The sequence below is a fragment of the Octopus bimaculoides genome, chromosome 6, assembly GCF_046866305.1.
Source record: "Octopus bimaculoides isolate indiv1 chromosome 6, ASM4686630v1, whole genome shotgun sequence".
Classification (NCBI taxonomy): Eukaryota; Metazoa; Mollusca; class Cephalopoda; order Octopoda; family Octopodidae; genus Octopus; species Octopus bimaculoides.
In genome coordinates this window covers 27,232,092-27,249,056 of record NC_142933.1, presented here as the reverse complement: position 1 = coordinate 27,249,056, position 16,965 = coordinate 27,232,092, and the positions used below count along the sequence as shown (strand labels likewise).

General features: G+C 37.5%; 1 protein-coding gene and 1 long non-coding RNA gene across 3 annotated transcripts in view; one reads left to right on the top strand and one right to left on the bottom strand.

Moving 5' to 3' along the window:
- The window catches only part of LOC106869812 (uncharacterized), a 32,163-nt gene extending 20,701 nt beyond the window's left edge, over nucleotides 1-11,462 (bottom strand). Inside the window, exon 1 of one of the 2 annotated variants that reach the window (XM_014915694.3) lies at nucleotides 10,090-11,462. In XM_014915694.3, the coding sequence (XP_014771180.1) occupies nucleotides 10,090-10,238 (149 nt within the window). In that variant the 5' untranslated portion in view covers nucleotides 10,239-11,462. The remainder of the gene's footprint in view (nucleotides 1-10,089) is intronic. The other variant, XM_014915696.3, reaches the window with a different exon arrangement.
- On the top strand, nucleotides 2,653-16,965 carry LOC149134990 (uncharacterized). Its single transcript, XR_016242189.1, has 2 exons — nucleotides 2,653-2,835; nucleotides 14,408-16,965. It is a non-coding gene; the product is annotated as an uncharacterized LOC149134990 (long non-coding RNA).

Below are 16,965 nucleotides of genomic sequence, written 5' to 3'. Positions count from 1 at the left end.
ATGCTGGGGCACCACTTTGAATTTTAGTCAAACAAATCAACCCCAGTACTTATTGTTTTGGAGCCTGGTACTTATTCTATCAGTCCCTTTTGCCAAACTGCTAAGTTACAGGGACACAAACACCAGTTGTCAAGCAATGGTGGGAGACAGAAACAAAGACAAACATGCACATACACACACAATGTTATATCCAATGTATTGCTGTAAAATTGGGCCCCATAAGGTTTTTATCAGTAGCTTTGTATGAGGCTTGAACCAAAACCTACAGATTTTTTTTTTTAGCCCAACAATATGCAAAAGAGTTTTAGAGGTGACATAACCCTGTAAATGCAATTTATGTAAGAGGGTAATAAAAGCTGATACAGGACTGATACTGCAGTCCTCAACTGGTACTAGGCTTTCCAATGAAAATCTCATGTAGAAATGGCATCATAAAATGCACCAAGTCAATACTGTAATATTATTGCCAATTGGAAGGCAATGAGTCATAAGAAAACATCAATTCACAAAAACTAGGAGATTCTTTGCTGTTTGTGCCAAATGATGAAGGATTGAGACAGGTGATGAAACACTGTGGTACTAATTCAATCAATACACCAGAATGGGAAATACTGCTCTAAACAGATACACATAGTAACTTTATGTGAATGTATATACACATACACATCATCATCGTTTAACGTCCGCTTTCCATGCTAGCATGGGTTGGACGATTTGACTGAGGACTGGTGAAACCGGATGGCAACACCAGGCTCCAATCTAATTTGGCAGAGTTTCTTCAGACTAACCATTAAACAATCTAAACACTTGCTTGGGTGCACCAGTCTTTTCTTCCTAATACTGGATTTATCAGGAAGCAAACGGCAAATAAGTCTTTTCTTTTAAAAAGAAGTATTGACAATTTGCCTTTTAATTGTTACCCTAGTTTAAAACAATTTGCTTATATTGCTGTTATTAAACAATTCTGTGGTGGCTGACCAAGGGATATTGTTTCCAAACTTCGCTAACTAATGCTTCTCGCCTCCTTGTCAACATCCCCATTCCCCCAATATTCATATACATACATCTAATATCAGACCAGAGTAATTTAAATCCGGGTTTGACGATGCCGTTGCTATTATAGTCAACGCAGTTCACCAAGATAATACACTAAAAAAAAAAAAAAAATTATACATAAGCACAATTTACTTAGTGAGTGCAACACCCAGTTTTCCAAGAGGATGCTCAAAGCATTTTCATTGCCTCTGCCCCACCCCAAAAAAGAAAAAAAATTAGAGGACGCACTTGCACCCCCTGTTCCAGAGCCTATGTAATAAGTTAATATTATATAGGAGCAAAATCATTTGAGAGCTATCCCATCTCCTTCGCTAGAATTTGATCCTGAAAGTGTATGGTTGTGATTCCGCGCACGTGCTTGCATGTGAAAAGGTTTGCGTATAAACACGCACACGAGTGAGCGAGCGAATAAGGAAGTTAACGCACAGATTGGGGATGGGTCAACTTTCCAGTGTTCCAGTTTTAAGTAGCTGACAATAAAAGAGAAACGGTCATGTGTTTTGTAAGGAGGATTTTTACCAGATTGAATGTCCTAAGAAATTTGCTGGTTATTGAAGAAATGAGTTGATTATGCACAAATAATAAAGAATACTATTTTAAATTTTCATCCACAATTGATTTATCAGTTTTTGTTAAAAATGTTTTTTTTTAAACTTTTTCCGCCCACGCACTTCCTTTACTACAAAACTGAACACATGCATCCTATCACGGGATTCTGTAACAAGAGCAAAAAAAATAAATAAACAAACAATTAAATGTCATTTCCCCACACACCCGATTCACCTCATACATTTTTCTACATGTACCCTTCGGTATTTAGACAACTTTTAATATATAACGTTACATCTGCTTTGTAACTCAGGTGAAACGGATGTCTCGTGTAGTTGTTTATAGGAATAAAAGGGAAAATGACTGTAAATCATTGTAGATGTAGCTTTATTTTTCAGACATTTCAACGAGCAATAAAGCGACGAAAGGAGAGAGATTAAGTTTGTGACGTAAACATGGAATATGTAAGGTTAATGAGTTAATGAATACTTATTAACTCTCGTTACAGATCATAATGTGACAAATACGAGATGAGTCAGCTTCTACGTGGATTTTCGACCTGCTAGAAATAGGTACCAAATCTCTAATTCACACACCACCTATCTTGGAAAAGGACAATGGATAAGGTGGTCCTGGGTTCCCTGGACATACGAAATTGACGGGAGGATAACGGCCGGAATTTCTTTGTTTTATCAGAGCTGACCGTGGGTTGAACAACACACACTAGTGATCTTTAATGAATATAATTTTGAAAGTTTTTCCTATGTTACAAAGCCACATATTTATGGGGAGGGATGTAGTCGATGGACTAGATTCATTTGCACTTTATGAGGATAAAAATATACTTCAGAAAATAAAATAAAAAGCTAAACGAACGTCGGCGATGAGACTTTTTTTTTTTTTGTTAATATTAGCAAAGGGTTACAAATGTGGTGTGTGGTGGAACGGGAGTAGGGGCAGTAAATTCGATTAAACTTTCTCCAGTAAATGCGTTGAGGGGAGAAACTGAATCACTAAACTCATACATCAGCACGTGAGAGTGAGTATGCAAAGACACTCCTTAAGAACAGTTCAATGACCGTTAATCATACACCGTATACAAAATCTGCATGATGCAATATTCGACACACTGGATAAAAAAACTGGAGGGATTAAAGTCAGTGATTAAGTACAAGGCTACATTTGTGAGAAAGAAAGAGAAAGGAAATGAGAGAAGCGAATATGAAAGTGGTTCGTATATAACTTTTACTCGTTTCAGTCATTGGACTGAGGCTATGTTGGGGCACTGCTTTGAAGGATTTAGTCGAACAGATCGATCCCAGTACATATATATTTTTCTAATCTGGTACATTCTATCGCTCTCAAACCGGTGTTACGGTGACGTAAACAAACTATCACTGGTTGTTACGCAGTGGTGCCGAAGGGGCAATAGTTAGAAGCACCTTCCCAAGGTTGAAAAGCGAAGATCTTTTCAACACCTAAATTATGAATAAGGAACAGTGAAATACGGAGCTATTTAAGAAATCATTTTCAAAGAGGGTACAGTGTGACTTGGGTGTTATTTCTACCAGGTTGAACGATTCCTTGAGGATGGGGTAGGGAACTTCACTAGAACCAAGGGTTAAGTGCAAGAACTTATAGACTATGAGCAAAGCTGAATTTACTATTAAGAAAAATAAGCAGGCAGGTCAACAAATAAAGAAAAAGAGAAGCAGAATATTTTTCCAGTGTTGAACTTTAGTGCACACACTCAAGCAGTCTTCCTGCAATTTCCATCTGCCAAATTCATTCATATGGTACAGGCTGGCCCAATACTATAGAAGACACTTATCCAAGATGTCATAATACATCTTTATTTAAAATTCTAAAACAATTTGACACTAAACCGAAGGATTACTAGATACTCTTTAGCAGAGTACATGTAAATTTTTACAAAGATGGCAAACAAGCTTAAACTTCGAAGTTATCCTCTCACAGAGAAGATAAAACTTTGTGAGGAATGGTGATATGCGGTGCTTAAGAAAATCCTGCCAGCTATGCTAGCATGGGAAAACTGAGGTTCTGAAAGCATAATGCGTGTGCACACAACAGTCAAGCTTGCACCTTTTTCTTATATATCATCATTTAGCGTCTGTTGTCCATGCTGACATGAGTTGGCCAGTTTGACTGGGCTGGCATGCTAGAAGGTTGCACCAGAATCCAGTCTGATTTGGCATGGTTTTCTACAGCCGAGTGCTCTTCCTAATGCCAACCACTCCAAGAGTGTAATGGATGCTTTTACGCACCACTGGAATAGGTACCATTTGCATGACACTAGGGTGCATTTACATGCCACCAGTACAGATGTCAATTTGCGTCACTTATCTGCTACAACTGCAATTTTGCGCAGTTCAATAGGTCTTCTCTAGCACAACATAATGCCAAAGGTCTTGGTCATTGCCTCCAAGAGGTCCCCATGCTTGAAACGAACTCAGCCACTTCGCCTCTGTGAGGCCCAACATTCAAAAGATGTTCTTTACGTGCCACCAACACAGCTGCACATGGCTTGTCAGGTCCTCTCAAGCACAGTACATCACTAAAGGTCTCAGTCAGCAGTCACTGCCTCTGTAGGGCTCAATGTTTGAAGATCATGCTTCACAACCTTGTCCCTTGTCCTCCTGTGTCTACCTCTACCACAGGTTACCTCCACAAATTATTCTCAGATTACAATAATAGTTAGCTACTTTTCGTGCATTTGAAAACATTGAAATTTAAAGAGTATAGAAGATTACATAATTCAAATGAAATTCATAGACGGAATACAATCAGTTGAATATCATGTAAATCATTAAAAAAAAATCTTCAATCAAAACTTAATACAGTGGAAGTTCAGTTTAACAAATACCTCTCAACATGAGCAAATCGGTTTGTGAACAATTTTTTAAACACAAATATTTCAGGTGATGAACAGTGTCTCGAGTAACGAACATGCAAGCTGGCAACGACAGTTGGTGATAAGCTGGGAGTATCAAAGGGAGATAGTTCCTGCTGAGGTTCTACTATGGGGAAAAATAATTTTGGTTTATTAACATTTCAGGTGAAAAAGCCTTCGGGTAAAATTTAAATTTGTTAACAGGTTCCACTGTACAGGCATTGAATTTATACAATAGCATGAAATGATTTCTAAATTTCAAATAACCAAATTGAAAACACAAATATTAGGGTGGCCTTGATATTGCGACATGTTGATAAAAGAATAAACCTGGTTCTAAGCATTGTTTTAGTGGATATAAGCATAACCCATCAAAATATCCAGTCAGTGGTTAAGTAAATTAAATTTAATATAAACATTTATTTTCAAGCAGTTTGTAAATCCACAAAAGCAGTTGAAGGATTTGAAAATAAGATTTCAAGGATTCATGAAATCGGTTGAAAGCAATACTAAAATGACCAAAGCAAAAGTCAATCTTAATGTTAAGATGCAATTTATCACTGACAGTGAGATAACTGATATCTCAAAAGTGGATTGGTTTTATAAACCAAAATGCAATCACAAGTTAAAACAATTTGTTCCATCATACATTGATATTTTGGAGAAACTTGAAGCACTTGTTGTGAGCATTATTGTTACTGGTTTATTTGTTATAGGAGGATGAATATCAAAAATGTTCAACATTGATTTATGAGATGTACATTCCAGGGGGAGATTACCTAAACTGATGCAAGTAGAAAAAGGTACATTAGAAATACTTCCAGAAGATGGACATCATATCATGATAAGTAACTATAGCTGAAGCAAGTTGCTAGGCATGGCTGTGCAATTAAGAAGCTCTCTTTGCAACCATGTGGTTTCAGGATCAGTCTTGGGCAAGTGTCTTCTATTATAACCCCTAGCTGACAAGTAGCTTGCGAGTGAATTTGGTAGAGGGAAACTGTGTAAGCACCCATTGTAGGTCGCTGTTTAAGAACTGGTGTTGGTTTCTTTACATGTCCATAACTTAGTGGTTTGGCAAAAGGGACTGATAGAATTGAAAAAGACTTGAAAAATTGGGTACTTGAGTAGATTTGTTTGACTAAGCCAGTCAAGGTGGTGCCCTAGCATCACCATAGTCCAATGACTGAAACAAGTAAAAGAAGGTAGAAGAAATATAGAAAAGGAAACCTTGAAAACTGTATGGTGCACATAAAAAGCAAAGCATTTTCTCTTTGGTCAAATATTTCAATTGGCCTCACTCAGTACAGAAATGGTGATATGAAATAAGATGCAACTTCTGCTTTTATTAATTACAGCAGCAGAATAATACAGCAAATAGGAGAGTAATGGAGGGATGAGTAGGGATAGGAGTGGGGTTAGGGCAGCAAGAGTGTTGGGGAGAGTTGGAGAGGAACATAAGCAAGGGTGCAGATGGTCAATGCTAAATGAAGTGGGCAGTGACAATGCTAAAAATAAGGCTGGATGTCAAAAGGAATTCGCTCAAGAGTGGGACCTAGCAGTCTATTGTTGGGATAAGAGAAAGCAGGTGTAAACTTGACAGGGACATTAAGGGATCCAGTTGTGTGCACACACATTATGCTTTTGGAACCTGTTTCCTTATACTGTATGGATTGTCATATCACTATCTTCTGTCTTATCTCTATGAGGTTCAACATCTTGAGATCAGTCTTCCTGTCTTCCCAGATTTTCTACTTACACAGGTTCCATCTACAGTAGTCATGGACACTTCATACAACTAGCTTTATCCATATGCACCACATTCCCAAACTGAGTCTTTTCTCATGCACAATACATCTGATTCCTAATAGCATATCCTTAAGAACTTATTAACATGAGGTTGAACGTGATGATGCTGTTGAACTTGATAATGCTGATGTAGAAACTAGTGTTACAAATGTGAATTTATAAAATTGGAAACCACCCATGATAATATTTCATCTGAGTATGTTCAAAAATTATTTTTAATTCAAGCAATTGTTTAGTTGCTGAAAGGCTGTTAAAGTCACTGAAAATTAATAGAATAAAACTGGAATTAAACTGAACAGAGTTATTAAGAACCATTTTGCTGAAACAGTGCTCCAGAAGTAGTGTTTGACGAAGCCAGTAAATATCAATGAAATATGTGTATTGGTTTAATAAAATTGGATGTAAACCTAAGACCTTTACATCATCCAAAGAGAAACACTGACACAATAGTCAAAAGTTTTAAAATGAGTTTCAAAGCTTAATCATAAAGAAATCAAATTATTTTAACTGGAGATCACATCTGCAAATTTGATATATTCAGATCAATCCAGAAGTTCTGAGGTATTACCACCAGAAAGAGACAACTGCCTGTATCAACTTGCATCTGAATATCTTTTTTTTTTTACTAATCATTTATAGCATTTCTTTAGGAAAATTTCGTAATTACTAGTAGGATCATTTACAATTTCTTCAAAGTCTTTTGTGGAATTACAAACTACCCGGAATTTTTTAAACCAAATTTAATGTTATGCTGCTAGATAGTTTGATGGTATAAGTAAAGCAACATTTGAACTTGGTTTATAACTGTTTCTACTTCCATTTATGTTCTAGTTATGCACTCACTCTGCCCGATCCTCTGTATCGCTTAACACCTGTTTTTGCCCTTCTGTCATAATTTAACATCTCATCACCTAGCATAAATCCCCTTCCCTCAATACAACACCCAGCTCATTTGGAGGATCTAATTTTGTGAGTTACTTGGCGACCTCACTAGTGCCAGTACCACATAAAAATCATCCAGTGCATTTTGTAAATTGATTGGCATCCAGTCATAGAAACCACCAAAGCAAATACTGGGGCTTGGCTTAATTCTCTGGCTCACCAGCTCCTGTTGAACCATCCAACCCACCTTGGAAAACAGGTGTTAAATGACAATCATAATGCACATTTGCACTATAAAAATTAAACAATACCTCACTCCGGAAAACTTGATCCATCTGCTTTGAATGGTAGACAGATATAATCACAACATCTTATGAAATTACAGCTATTTGGTATGGGCAATAAGAGAAATTAACCAAAATGTATTTCAAGTATGCAATAATAGTTTTGGCTCTTAAAAGGTATACTTGCTCATGCAGATCAAATAAACAGGCATAAATAAGAATCAGTCTGTCAAACATTGACTTATATTCTAGATTACTAAGAAACACTAATTTTGATTTTACAACTGATACAGGAACAAGCATTGCAAATGATGTTCGACACTGTTCTTGAATAAAATAATCATTTATCGTCCATGCTGACATGGGTTGGACGGTTTAACCAAGTTTGGTAAGATGGAAGGCTGCACCAGACTCCAGTCTGATTTGGGATGGTTTCTTATGGCTGGATGCCCTTCCTAATGCCAAACCACTCCAAGTGGTTTCAGGAAAATGTAAGGTCATTGTTACACTAATAATATTACATTGCTACATGCATTTCTCATTGCTTATCTATGATCAGGACTAAGTGTGGTCACTAGCTTCATGTCAGAGGGCTCAGCTATTCAGTAGAATTGAACTTTAATGTAAGAAAAACACACACAGAGACTACAGCTGTAAGTGTATAAAGCTATTATTAGCTTACACACACACACTTTTCATGTTTACTATATCCATGCTGGTATGGGTTAGAGAGAAGTTATTGAAGCCATATTCTACAACTTCCCATAATTAACATTTGTTTTTAGATAAGGTGTCTATTGTACTGGTCTTCACACATGGGTTATGGGGACAAACTGTTTATGAGATATAAATCCTGTCATTGTTTTTATTCACATGGTGACAATGTGAAAACATGTGGAAATGCACAATGAGTTTCTGTACAGTTTCCATCTACCAAATTTTATTCCCAGGCTCAAGACTATAAAGGGTACTTGTACAAGGTGGCATGCAATAGGATAGAACCCAAAGCTACATGGTTGCAAAGCAAACTTCTTAAACAGCCAAGCATTTAGACAAAGAGAGACAAGAAATGTACCTGTGCCTATAAACGTTTGTGTATGTTTGTATCCTTATTTTACACACAGTCATATGTTGGCATGGGTATGGTAGTACAAGATTCAGACCTGAGGTTATGTGTTCCCCCAATGTTACATTTTTGGCTATGCTCTCTACAATAGTTTGTTGTTCTTCCTGATACCAACCAGTTTACAAAGCTTACTAATGAACCTTCTCAAACCCTGCGTTATTGCTGCTTAAATTGATACCATTTACAGAATGTACTGGGTATTTTATGTAGCACCAGCACTTTTGGAGTCGCCTTGTAGCTGGCAAAACGAAAGAGGTCACATGGTGGAAGGAACACAGTAAAAGAAGAAAGTGTTAGGGCTGGATTAACAGAGGCAGAGCGATGGATTAAACCAGGAGTTTTCAACCTTTTTTTTTTTTTCATCTATGGACCTCTTTATTATTCTGGGTTTAAAAAACTAGTTTTATAAAAACTTTCAAAATTCCTATTTTTTCAAGCATCAACTTGTGTAAGTTGAACTACGTAAAATGTTAGAGAAAGAAACCTAATTGTTTCATGCAATACACACCAATACATACATCTCAAGTAAAATAACTTTCAGGGGCCCTGAAAATACAATTGTGTACCCCCAATTGACTATTTTGTTATGTGGACCTCCAAAAATCTTGAATGGACCCCAAGTAACCATATTGGACCCCGGTTGAAAACCACTGGGTTAAACGAAGTAGTAATGGAACGGGTTGAGTAGATGGACTCAGGATGGGTCAGTCTATCTACGAGTTCGTCAGAGTCCAAAACAGTTACTGATATTACAAGTTTTTTGCTGAGAGAGGGTTGTTGGGGAGAGACCAACAGAGTGTTATAGAAGTGGGTAATAGGAGAGAAAATGAAAAGTAGTATCAAGAGGTTAGTGAGAGAGAGACAGTGGTTAAGCGAAGAGAGAGTAGGGAGGTGTGAAGGTACAGCATGGGCAATAGGAGGGGATGCATGCACATAACAGAGGAGAAGTGCATCCACTAAATTTCTGCAGGTCAAATCTTCGGTGACACATTTCGCCTGTTGAACAGTCTTAGGTCATCTCCGTCAAATGTAACATTAACGTCATTTTCACCACTTCAACCCAAATCTTTTCTCTCTCTCTCTCTCTCTCTGGTAACCATTCACTTTGAGCCCTTGGTACTTAACTAATGCATCCAATTTCTTTTTTGTGTGTGTGCGGTACAAATTTGGATTGGAGATAGATAGATAGATAGATAGATAGATAGATAGATAGATAGATAACGCGATATATACAGAAAGAAAAATGTATACACAGAAATAAACGAGTAGAGAGCAATGTAACAATTGCAATACAGAAGAATATTTAACTATCGTATAGCAGACGACTTGCTATTACAATGTAAATATCATAGTATGAAATGAAACTACGAAACTGAATTCTCTCAGACACGAGATGCATAGTTTCGCAGAATTAAAAAAAAAATAATAATAACTTGCCAATATATGAATAATAAAATTCAGTTCCAACTTACTGTGATTCAGTGGCCGACAATGCTGGAAGTTGGGACAAACATACGAGCACAATAACAATAACTTTAGTGGATCGTGCACAGCTACCATGCAATGGAGCTATAGACGACAGCGTGTCTAGTAGAATTTGGGCACAACAGTTCTTGTTCATGGTTTATCTGAAGAGAAAAAGGCTATCTTTTGTATAAGCTCCAGGCAACGTGAACATTACCTTGGGAAATGCGTTGAATAAGTGTTGAAGTGTTGAATAAGACGACACCAGTTTCCACAAGAATATAGAACGTCGTTAGTTTAAAATAAAAAATTACTAGTATTTTGAGGAATGAGCGACTGGACTCAACAACAGGGTTTGGAATTAGGGTTAGCGAATAAGTTTTTTACAGGTAATAGAGTTCTCCTTAGATATAGTCCTTTCTTATCACGCGAGTCTCACAAGGTATATCCGTTCTTTTACAATACAACCACTGGTGCACTAAATGTGGGGTGTCTTTTGTCGTGAAGTCTTGACTGCAAAACTCCTCTTCGCTAGTAGAAGACAATTCCAGTTCCATATAATCTTACAGGAAATTTCCTATCTTTTCTTCTACAAAAATCTCAAAATGTGTGTGTATAAACACAAAATACTCTGCAAGACATAGCAGATATGTAAACTAGGGGTTGAGTCCAAACACAAAAAGGAATAAAAATAAGACAACAAAATAGTCAAGAATTATATAATTAGCAGGGTTGTCTATTAAATTTAGACTTGGCTTCTTCAAATTTCTTTTTCCTTCTTATCAATATTTCATGGCTCCAATTCAATAATGAAATTAAGATTCGAACATCCTTCACTACCAGTTCGTTTTACCTTTCGATAACGGAATTACATCTGTAATACTGCTCTGTTTACGAATGACTAAGAATTTGTAACTAAAAACGAAGCAATAAAGAGAAGACTAGTTTGTTTCGTTGTTTTTGAGTACGGAGTTCGTCAATTTGAGTTTCTAACTCTTCGACGAAGTTGTGAGTTCTGTAACATTGGCTTCCTCCTCTGATCAGCTTAACAACAAGTGCTCGATACGTTAATTCAGCGACGTGGTTTTCATAAATAATTACATGCCCCGAATAGCGTTTGGTTACTAAACTACAAATACCCTGCCTTTTTATAGTGTCTAAGAAAAAGAACGCATGTTTAGGTTCCCTGCCTTGATGTAGCGTTCCATAAACTCAGTAATATTGCCTCGTAAATCATTTCCGCAATATTCACTTGATATTCCCTGCCTTCGTACAGCGTTTCAAAACAACTAAATTGATATTCTCTGCTGAGAAGAATAAACTAGAATTTTGTCAACATATCATAGAATTAATAAAATCCAGAATCTGTTTACGACATTAATAATTTTTTTATTGCTTTCTCCGAACAAGGGCACCATATTTATGTCTATAAGGCAGACGAACTTATTCAAATTTGCGAATTTTCTTAACATAGAGTTACGTCCCATGTATTACTCATCGAAGCGCATATTGCAACACAGAGTAATGCTACTTAAGCTTGGCTTTCCTTACCATACTGCTAAATGATAAAAAAAGGATCCAAATTTTTTTTCCCCATTAAGAAAGATTATTTCTGTCTATATGTATCTTTTATTTTTAACTTGTTTCAGTTACCCTTGACTGCGGCCATGCTGGGACACCTACTTGAAGAGTTTTAGTCAAACAAATCGACCCCAAGGCTTATTTTTTAAAAAGTCTGGTACTTATTTTATTAGTTTCTTTTGCCGGACTACTAAGTTACGGAGGCCATAAACACACCAACACCGGTTGTCGAGCGGTGGAGTGGGACAAAGACACACACACATACATTATATATAAATATATATATATATATATATATATATATATATATATATATATATATATATATATATATTTGGAAGACGGAAACTGAAAGAAGCCCGTCGTATATATATATATATATATATATATATATATACGACGGGCTTCTTTCAGTTTCCGTCTTCCAAATCCACTCTCAAGAATTTGGTCAGCCCGAGGCTATAGTAGAAGACACACTTGCCCAAGGTGCAACATAGTGGGACTGAATCCTGGACCATGTGGTTGAGAAGCAAGCTTCTTTATTTCTTTTAAATTGCCATAAAGGCATTACATTAAAGGGGGACACTACAACACATGTGGGGACATATAACAATTAAAATAAAGATATGATGTTATGAATGACACATGAAAAACATTAAAATCACGTAACCTTTTTCACCGAGGGAGGGGTCTTGTAAATTTTGTGATGTCTGTTCTTTCTTCTTTTTTTTCCTGTGAGGAGAGGGGGTGTGTGTGTTTGGTGTCTGTATGGGGAGGGTAAGTGTGAGTGGTCTTGGGTGGGATGGAGTTGGTCTGGGGTCCCACATCACACTGACTGTTGTTCCTCTTCTTTCTCTTTTTCCTTTTATTCTCTGTCACTGTCCATTCATCCCCCTTGTTCCTTCCATCTATCTGTACTCCTTACTTTTTTCTCCTCCGTCTCCATCACCGCTTCTTCTGTCGTTTTCCTCTGCAGAGGGCAGTGTGCTCTAATGTGGCCCTTTTGGCCACATTTAGAACATTGTGGGATTCTGCCCTCCATCCACACAACACAATCTCTCCCAATGTCACCGTCTCCGCCAAACTCTCCAATTGCCTCTCCTCTGCCTGTATAATGAGGAGGTCACCAAATAACTTGCAGATAAGACCCCTCAAGTGGGGAGTAGTATTAAGGGAGATGGCTAAATGCCAGGGGATGAGAAGTTAGAATATGAATAGAGGGACAGAAATAGAGGTCTTGCAGTAAAGGAGATACATGACTACCTCAGCTAGAGAGAATGGAAAGGGTTGAGAGATAAGATGGTAAAGATGTGACAGGATGCACAGCCGAGTTACAGGGAGGTATATTTAGCAAAGTGAACTGGGATTGGGTAGGGTTGAAAGGTGGGTAAGTTCATGAGGGTGGGAGATGGAGGAGAGGAAAATGTAGTGAGCGATGACTGGGAGAGGGAGGGAGGTGTTTGGAGGGTCTGTTGTGGGAAGTGATATGACAGACACAGAGTTCACAAGGAAGAGTGAGTGATAAATAAGTGGGAGATACAGTGAATGTGGAACATGAATAGCAAAGAAGTTTGGGGGAAGAGGGGATGTGGAGAGATGTTTGCCAGAGACTGATTGAGTGTGGGGGAGGGACATGGACATAAAGGACATGCCTTTTATGGCCTTGATTCTACTTTGTTTGACAAGTCTTCTCAAACACAAGTTACCAATTATTTTCGTCTTTTGTTATCTCCTCAATGAGGTTCAACATCTAATCATTTTGCATCACTTTGTCCCACATCTTTTGAGGTTTTCCTCTTCCACAGGTTCCCACTACATCTAGAGATCAGCATTTCTTCATGCAACTCTCCTCATCCTTATCAGCATTTCTTTATGCAACTCATTTGTATCACATGACCATATCAGAGCAGTCTTCTCTCTAGCAAACTACATCTGGTGTCTCTAATACCCACTTTTTCTCTCAAAACACTGACATTGGACACCCAACCAAGCATACTGGCTTCATTTTTTTAAGCCTTCATGTGTTCCTTGCATTCACAGCCCTGTGGCATAGCTACCCTGTAGCATAGCTGTTTGTACAGATGCATCATATCATCAGCCTTTCACTCTGAGAGAGAGGCCATACGTTACCAGCCGAGATAGTAGCTCTCTGAACTTTTCCCAGCTGGCTCTTATTCTACCAACTATGCTTACAGAGCATCCACCACCACTCCTCATTTGGTCACCTAGGTAATGGAAACTCTCTTTATATGTATGGGGGGGGCAGTACATATCTGTATATATATATAAAACTGAGAAGTTGTGTCTGCCTGTCTCTGTCTGTATGTGTGCATCACTAAAACTTGAGAACTACCCAACTGATTTCATTCAAATTTTACACATGCCTTGCTTAGGGTCCATGCAGTGTCATGGGCCAAAATAATTTTCAACTTCTTGCCTAATGTGAGCCTGGAGCAATCTCATATCTCTTACACTATTTCAGTATTACATGTCAAAAGTGAAACAATAACATCTCTCTTTCTCTCTCTCTCTCTATATATATATATAATATATATGTATATATATATATATATATATATATATGTATATATATATTGGGTTGACAACTAAGTTCCAGCCGTCTTTTCAAATTTTGGAATTTATTGCGTTTTTAAATTTTGGAATCTATTTTTGAATCATTTTGGAATCTTTTTTTTTTTTTTTTTTTTTTCTAGTTAACTTTAGTTAATTTTTATTTATTTTCAGATCATTAAAATGGAATGTCAAGTTAAGAAAAACGAGCATTTTCAACACCTTTTTGTCTTTAATCAAGGTTCTAAGGCCGCAAAAGCTGCTCATGACATTTGTGCTGTGTATGGAGAGGGTGCCATAGCTGAAAGAACCGCTCATGATTGGTATGCCAAGTTCAAAAATGGAAATTTTGACCTCAAAGACGCACCTCATTCTGGCTGTCCAGTTGAGTTCAATGAAGAGTGATTAAACCAACTTTTGCACAAAAATTCTCATCAAATAACAAGGGAACAGTGCTTCCACTCTACTATAGTGAAGCATCTTCACTCAATGGGAAATGTTCAGAAGTATGGAGCATGGGTTCCAAATGCTTTAAGTAACAACACTTTATAACTACTTTTCATGCAGGCATAGACAGGTTGACATGGTTGAAGTCAGTTCCTCTTCAGAATTACTGTTCTCCTAAATGAATCAGATGACACCTCACTTATATATTCCATTTTTGGAATGGTTTCCATAGCTAGATGCTGTCCTTAATATTAACCAGTTTAAAGAATGTATTGGGTGCATTTTTGCCCAACACAAAATATAATAAAATGTGAAATTTCACATCAAATTCAAATTTCATTTCTTAATTGAATTTCAATTTAAGCTTCAATTCCATTTTTTTGTCGAGAGGGAAAACAATATATTTTTAATTTTCTTTTTACAATTTTAGCTTTTTTTTTTCAAAAAAAAAACACCTTTTGAGTTTGTTGTAATATGACAAAGAAACCAGCACAAAGGAAAGTTGTTATGTCTTCAACAAGACTAAAGAGCCCTTCCCCCTACATTGTTTCCATTTCCTTGTCAACCACTTTACAGTGCATTGGGTGCATTCTGTCATGACACCAGAACTAGACATATTGCCTTGTCTCCTCTCTGCTCCATATTGTTTCTTTCCTTTCAAAGTAAGCATTTTCAAGCGTGTGAATAAAAAAAAGAGTAATGACCAAGAGGAGGAAAGAAAAAAAAAGAGTATAAGTGGGATGGCAGAAACAATGATAAAAACAGTAAATCATCATCATCATCATCATCGTTTAACGTCCGCTTTCCATGCTAGCATGGGTTGGACGATTTGACTGAGGATTGGTGAAACCAGGTGGCTACACCAGGCTCGAATCTGATTTGGCAGAGTTTCTACAGCTGGATGCCCTTCCTAACGCCAACCACTCCGAGAGTGTAGTTGGTGCTTTTACGTGCCACCGTCACAAAGGCCAGTCAGACAGTACTGGCAACGGCCACGCTCAAAATGGTGTATTTTATGTGCCACCCGCACAAAAGCCAGTCCAGGGGCACTGGCAACAATCTCGCTCGAAAGTCCTTACACATGCCACGGGCACAAGTGCCAGAAAGGCGACACTGGGCACAGGTGCCATCACGATTTCGCTTGCCCCAATAGGTCTTCGCAAGCTGAGTTTCGTGTCCAATGAAGGAGACGACGTTGGCATGGGTGCCAGTCGTCAAATTTAGTTTGGTTTCAATTTCACTTGCCTCAACAGGTCTTTGCAAGCGGAGTTTAGTGTCCAATGAAGGAAAGGTATATATAAGTGGGCTGGCTACAACCCTGGCAGAGGCCTTGGAATAAGGTCTCACTTGGCTTGCCGGGTCTTCTCATGCACAGCATATTTCCAAAGGTCTCGGTCAGAAGTCATCGCCTCAGTGAGGCCCAATGTTCAAAGGTCTTGCCTCACCACCTCATCCCAGGTCTTCCTGGGCCTACCTCTTCCACGGGTTCCCTCAACTGCTAAAGAAGAGAGTAATTGAGAAAGGACTGACTTCTACATATTGGTTGTTGGTAAGGAGAATGAATACAAAAACTGTATGAGCAGCATGATGGGATTGCAATAAAGATGGGTGATAGAAAGAAATAGTGAACTAGGGAGAGCAATAGAAGTGGGTGATAGTAAGAGAAAATGAGTAAGGGATAGCAACAGAGATGGGTAGTGGTAGGAGTACTGAGCACAAACTATAGATAGATTCAATGTTATTCCTCGTTACACAGGTATTTTGATAGAAGAGAGATAGAATGATAGAGGGATGATAATAGAAAAGAAGATAAGTGATAGAGGATGACAGTGGAAGCATTAAATATAGAGAAAACAAATGCCATTTCTTGTTATACAGAAGAAATCATAATGGATGGGAGAAAGAAGGGTGGTAAGTGAAGGAGTAATGAAAAGGTCTGTAAATAGAAACTTAACATCCCAACCTCAACCATTCTAACCACTTTAACAACTGTCTTTTGTTATGCTTGCACCAGGTCTTCTTCAGTACCATATACTGTTATTTGTCACAGTTCTTTGTCAACACCTGCAAGAGATTCATTTCCTAAAATTGTTGAGGGAGTAGTAAAAGAAAAAAAAAAAAGACACTAAATTCAAATTTCATTTTTTAATTGAATTTCAATTTAAGTTTCAATTTCGTATTTCATTACCTGCCTTTGCTGAATTCCAGTTTATGTAGTACAGTTTTCAATTTTTACCAATAAGAAATTTCAAACAGATAAAACAAATTTTAGAAAAAAACTTAAA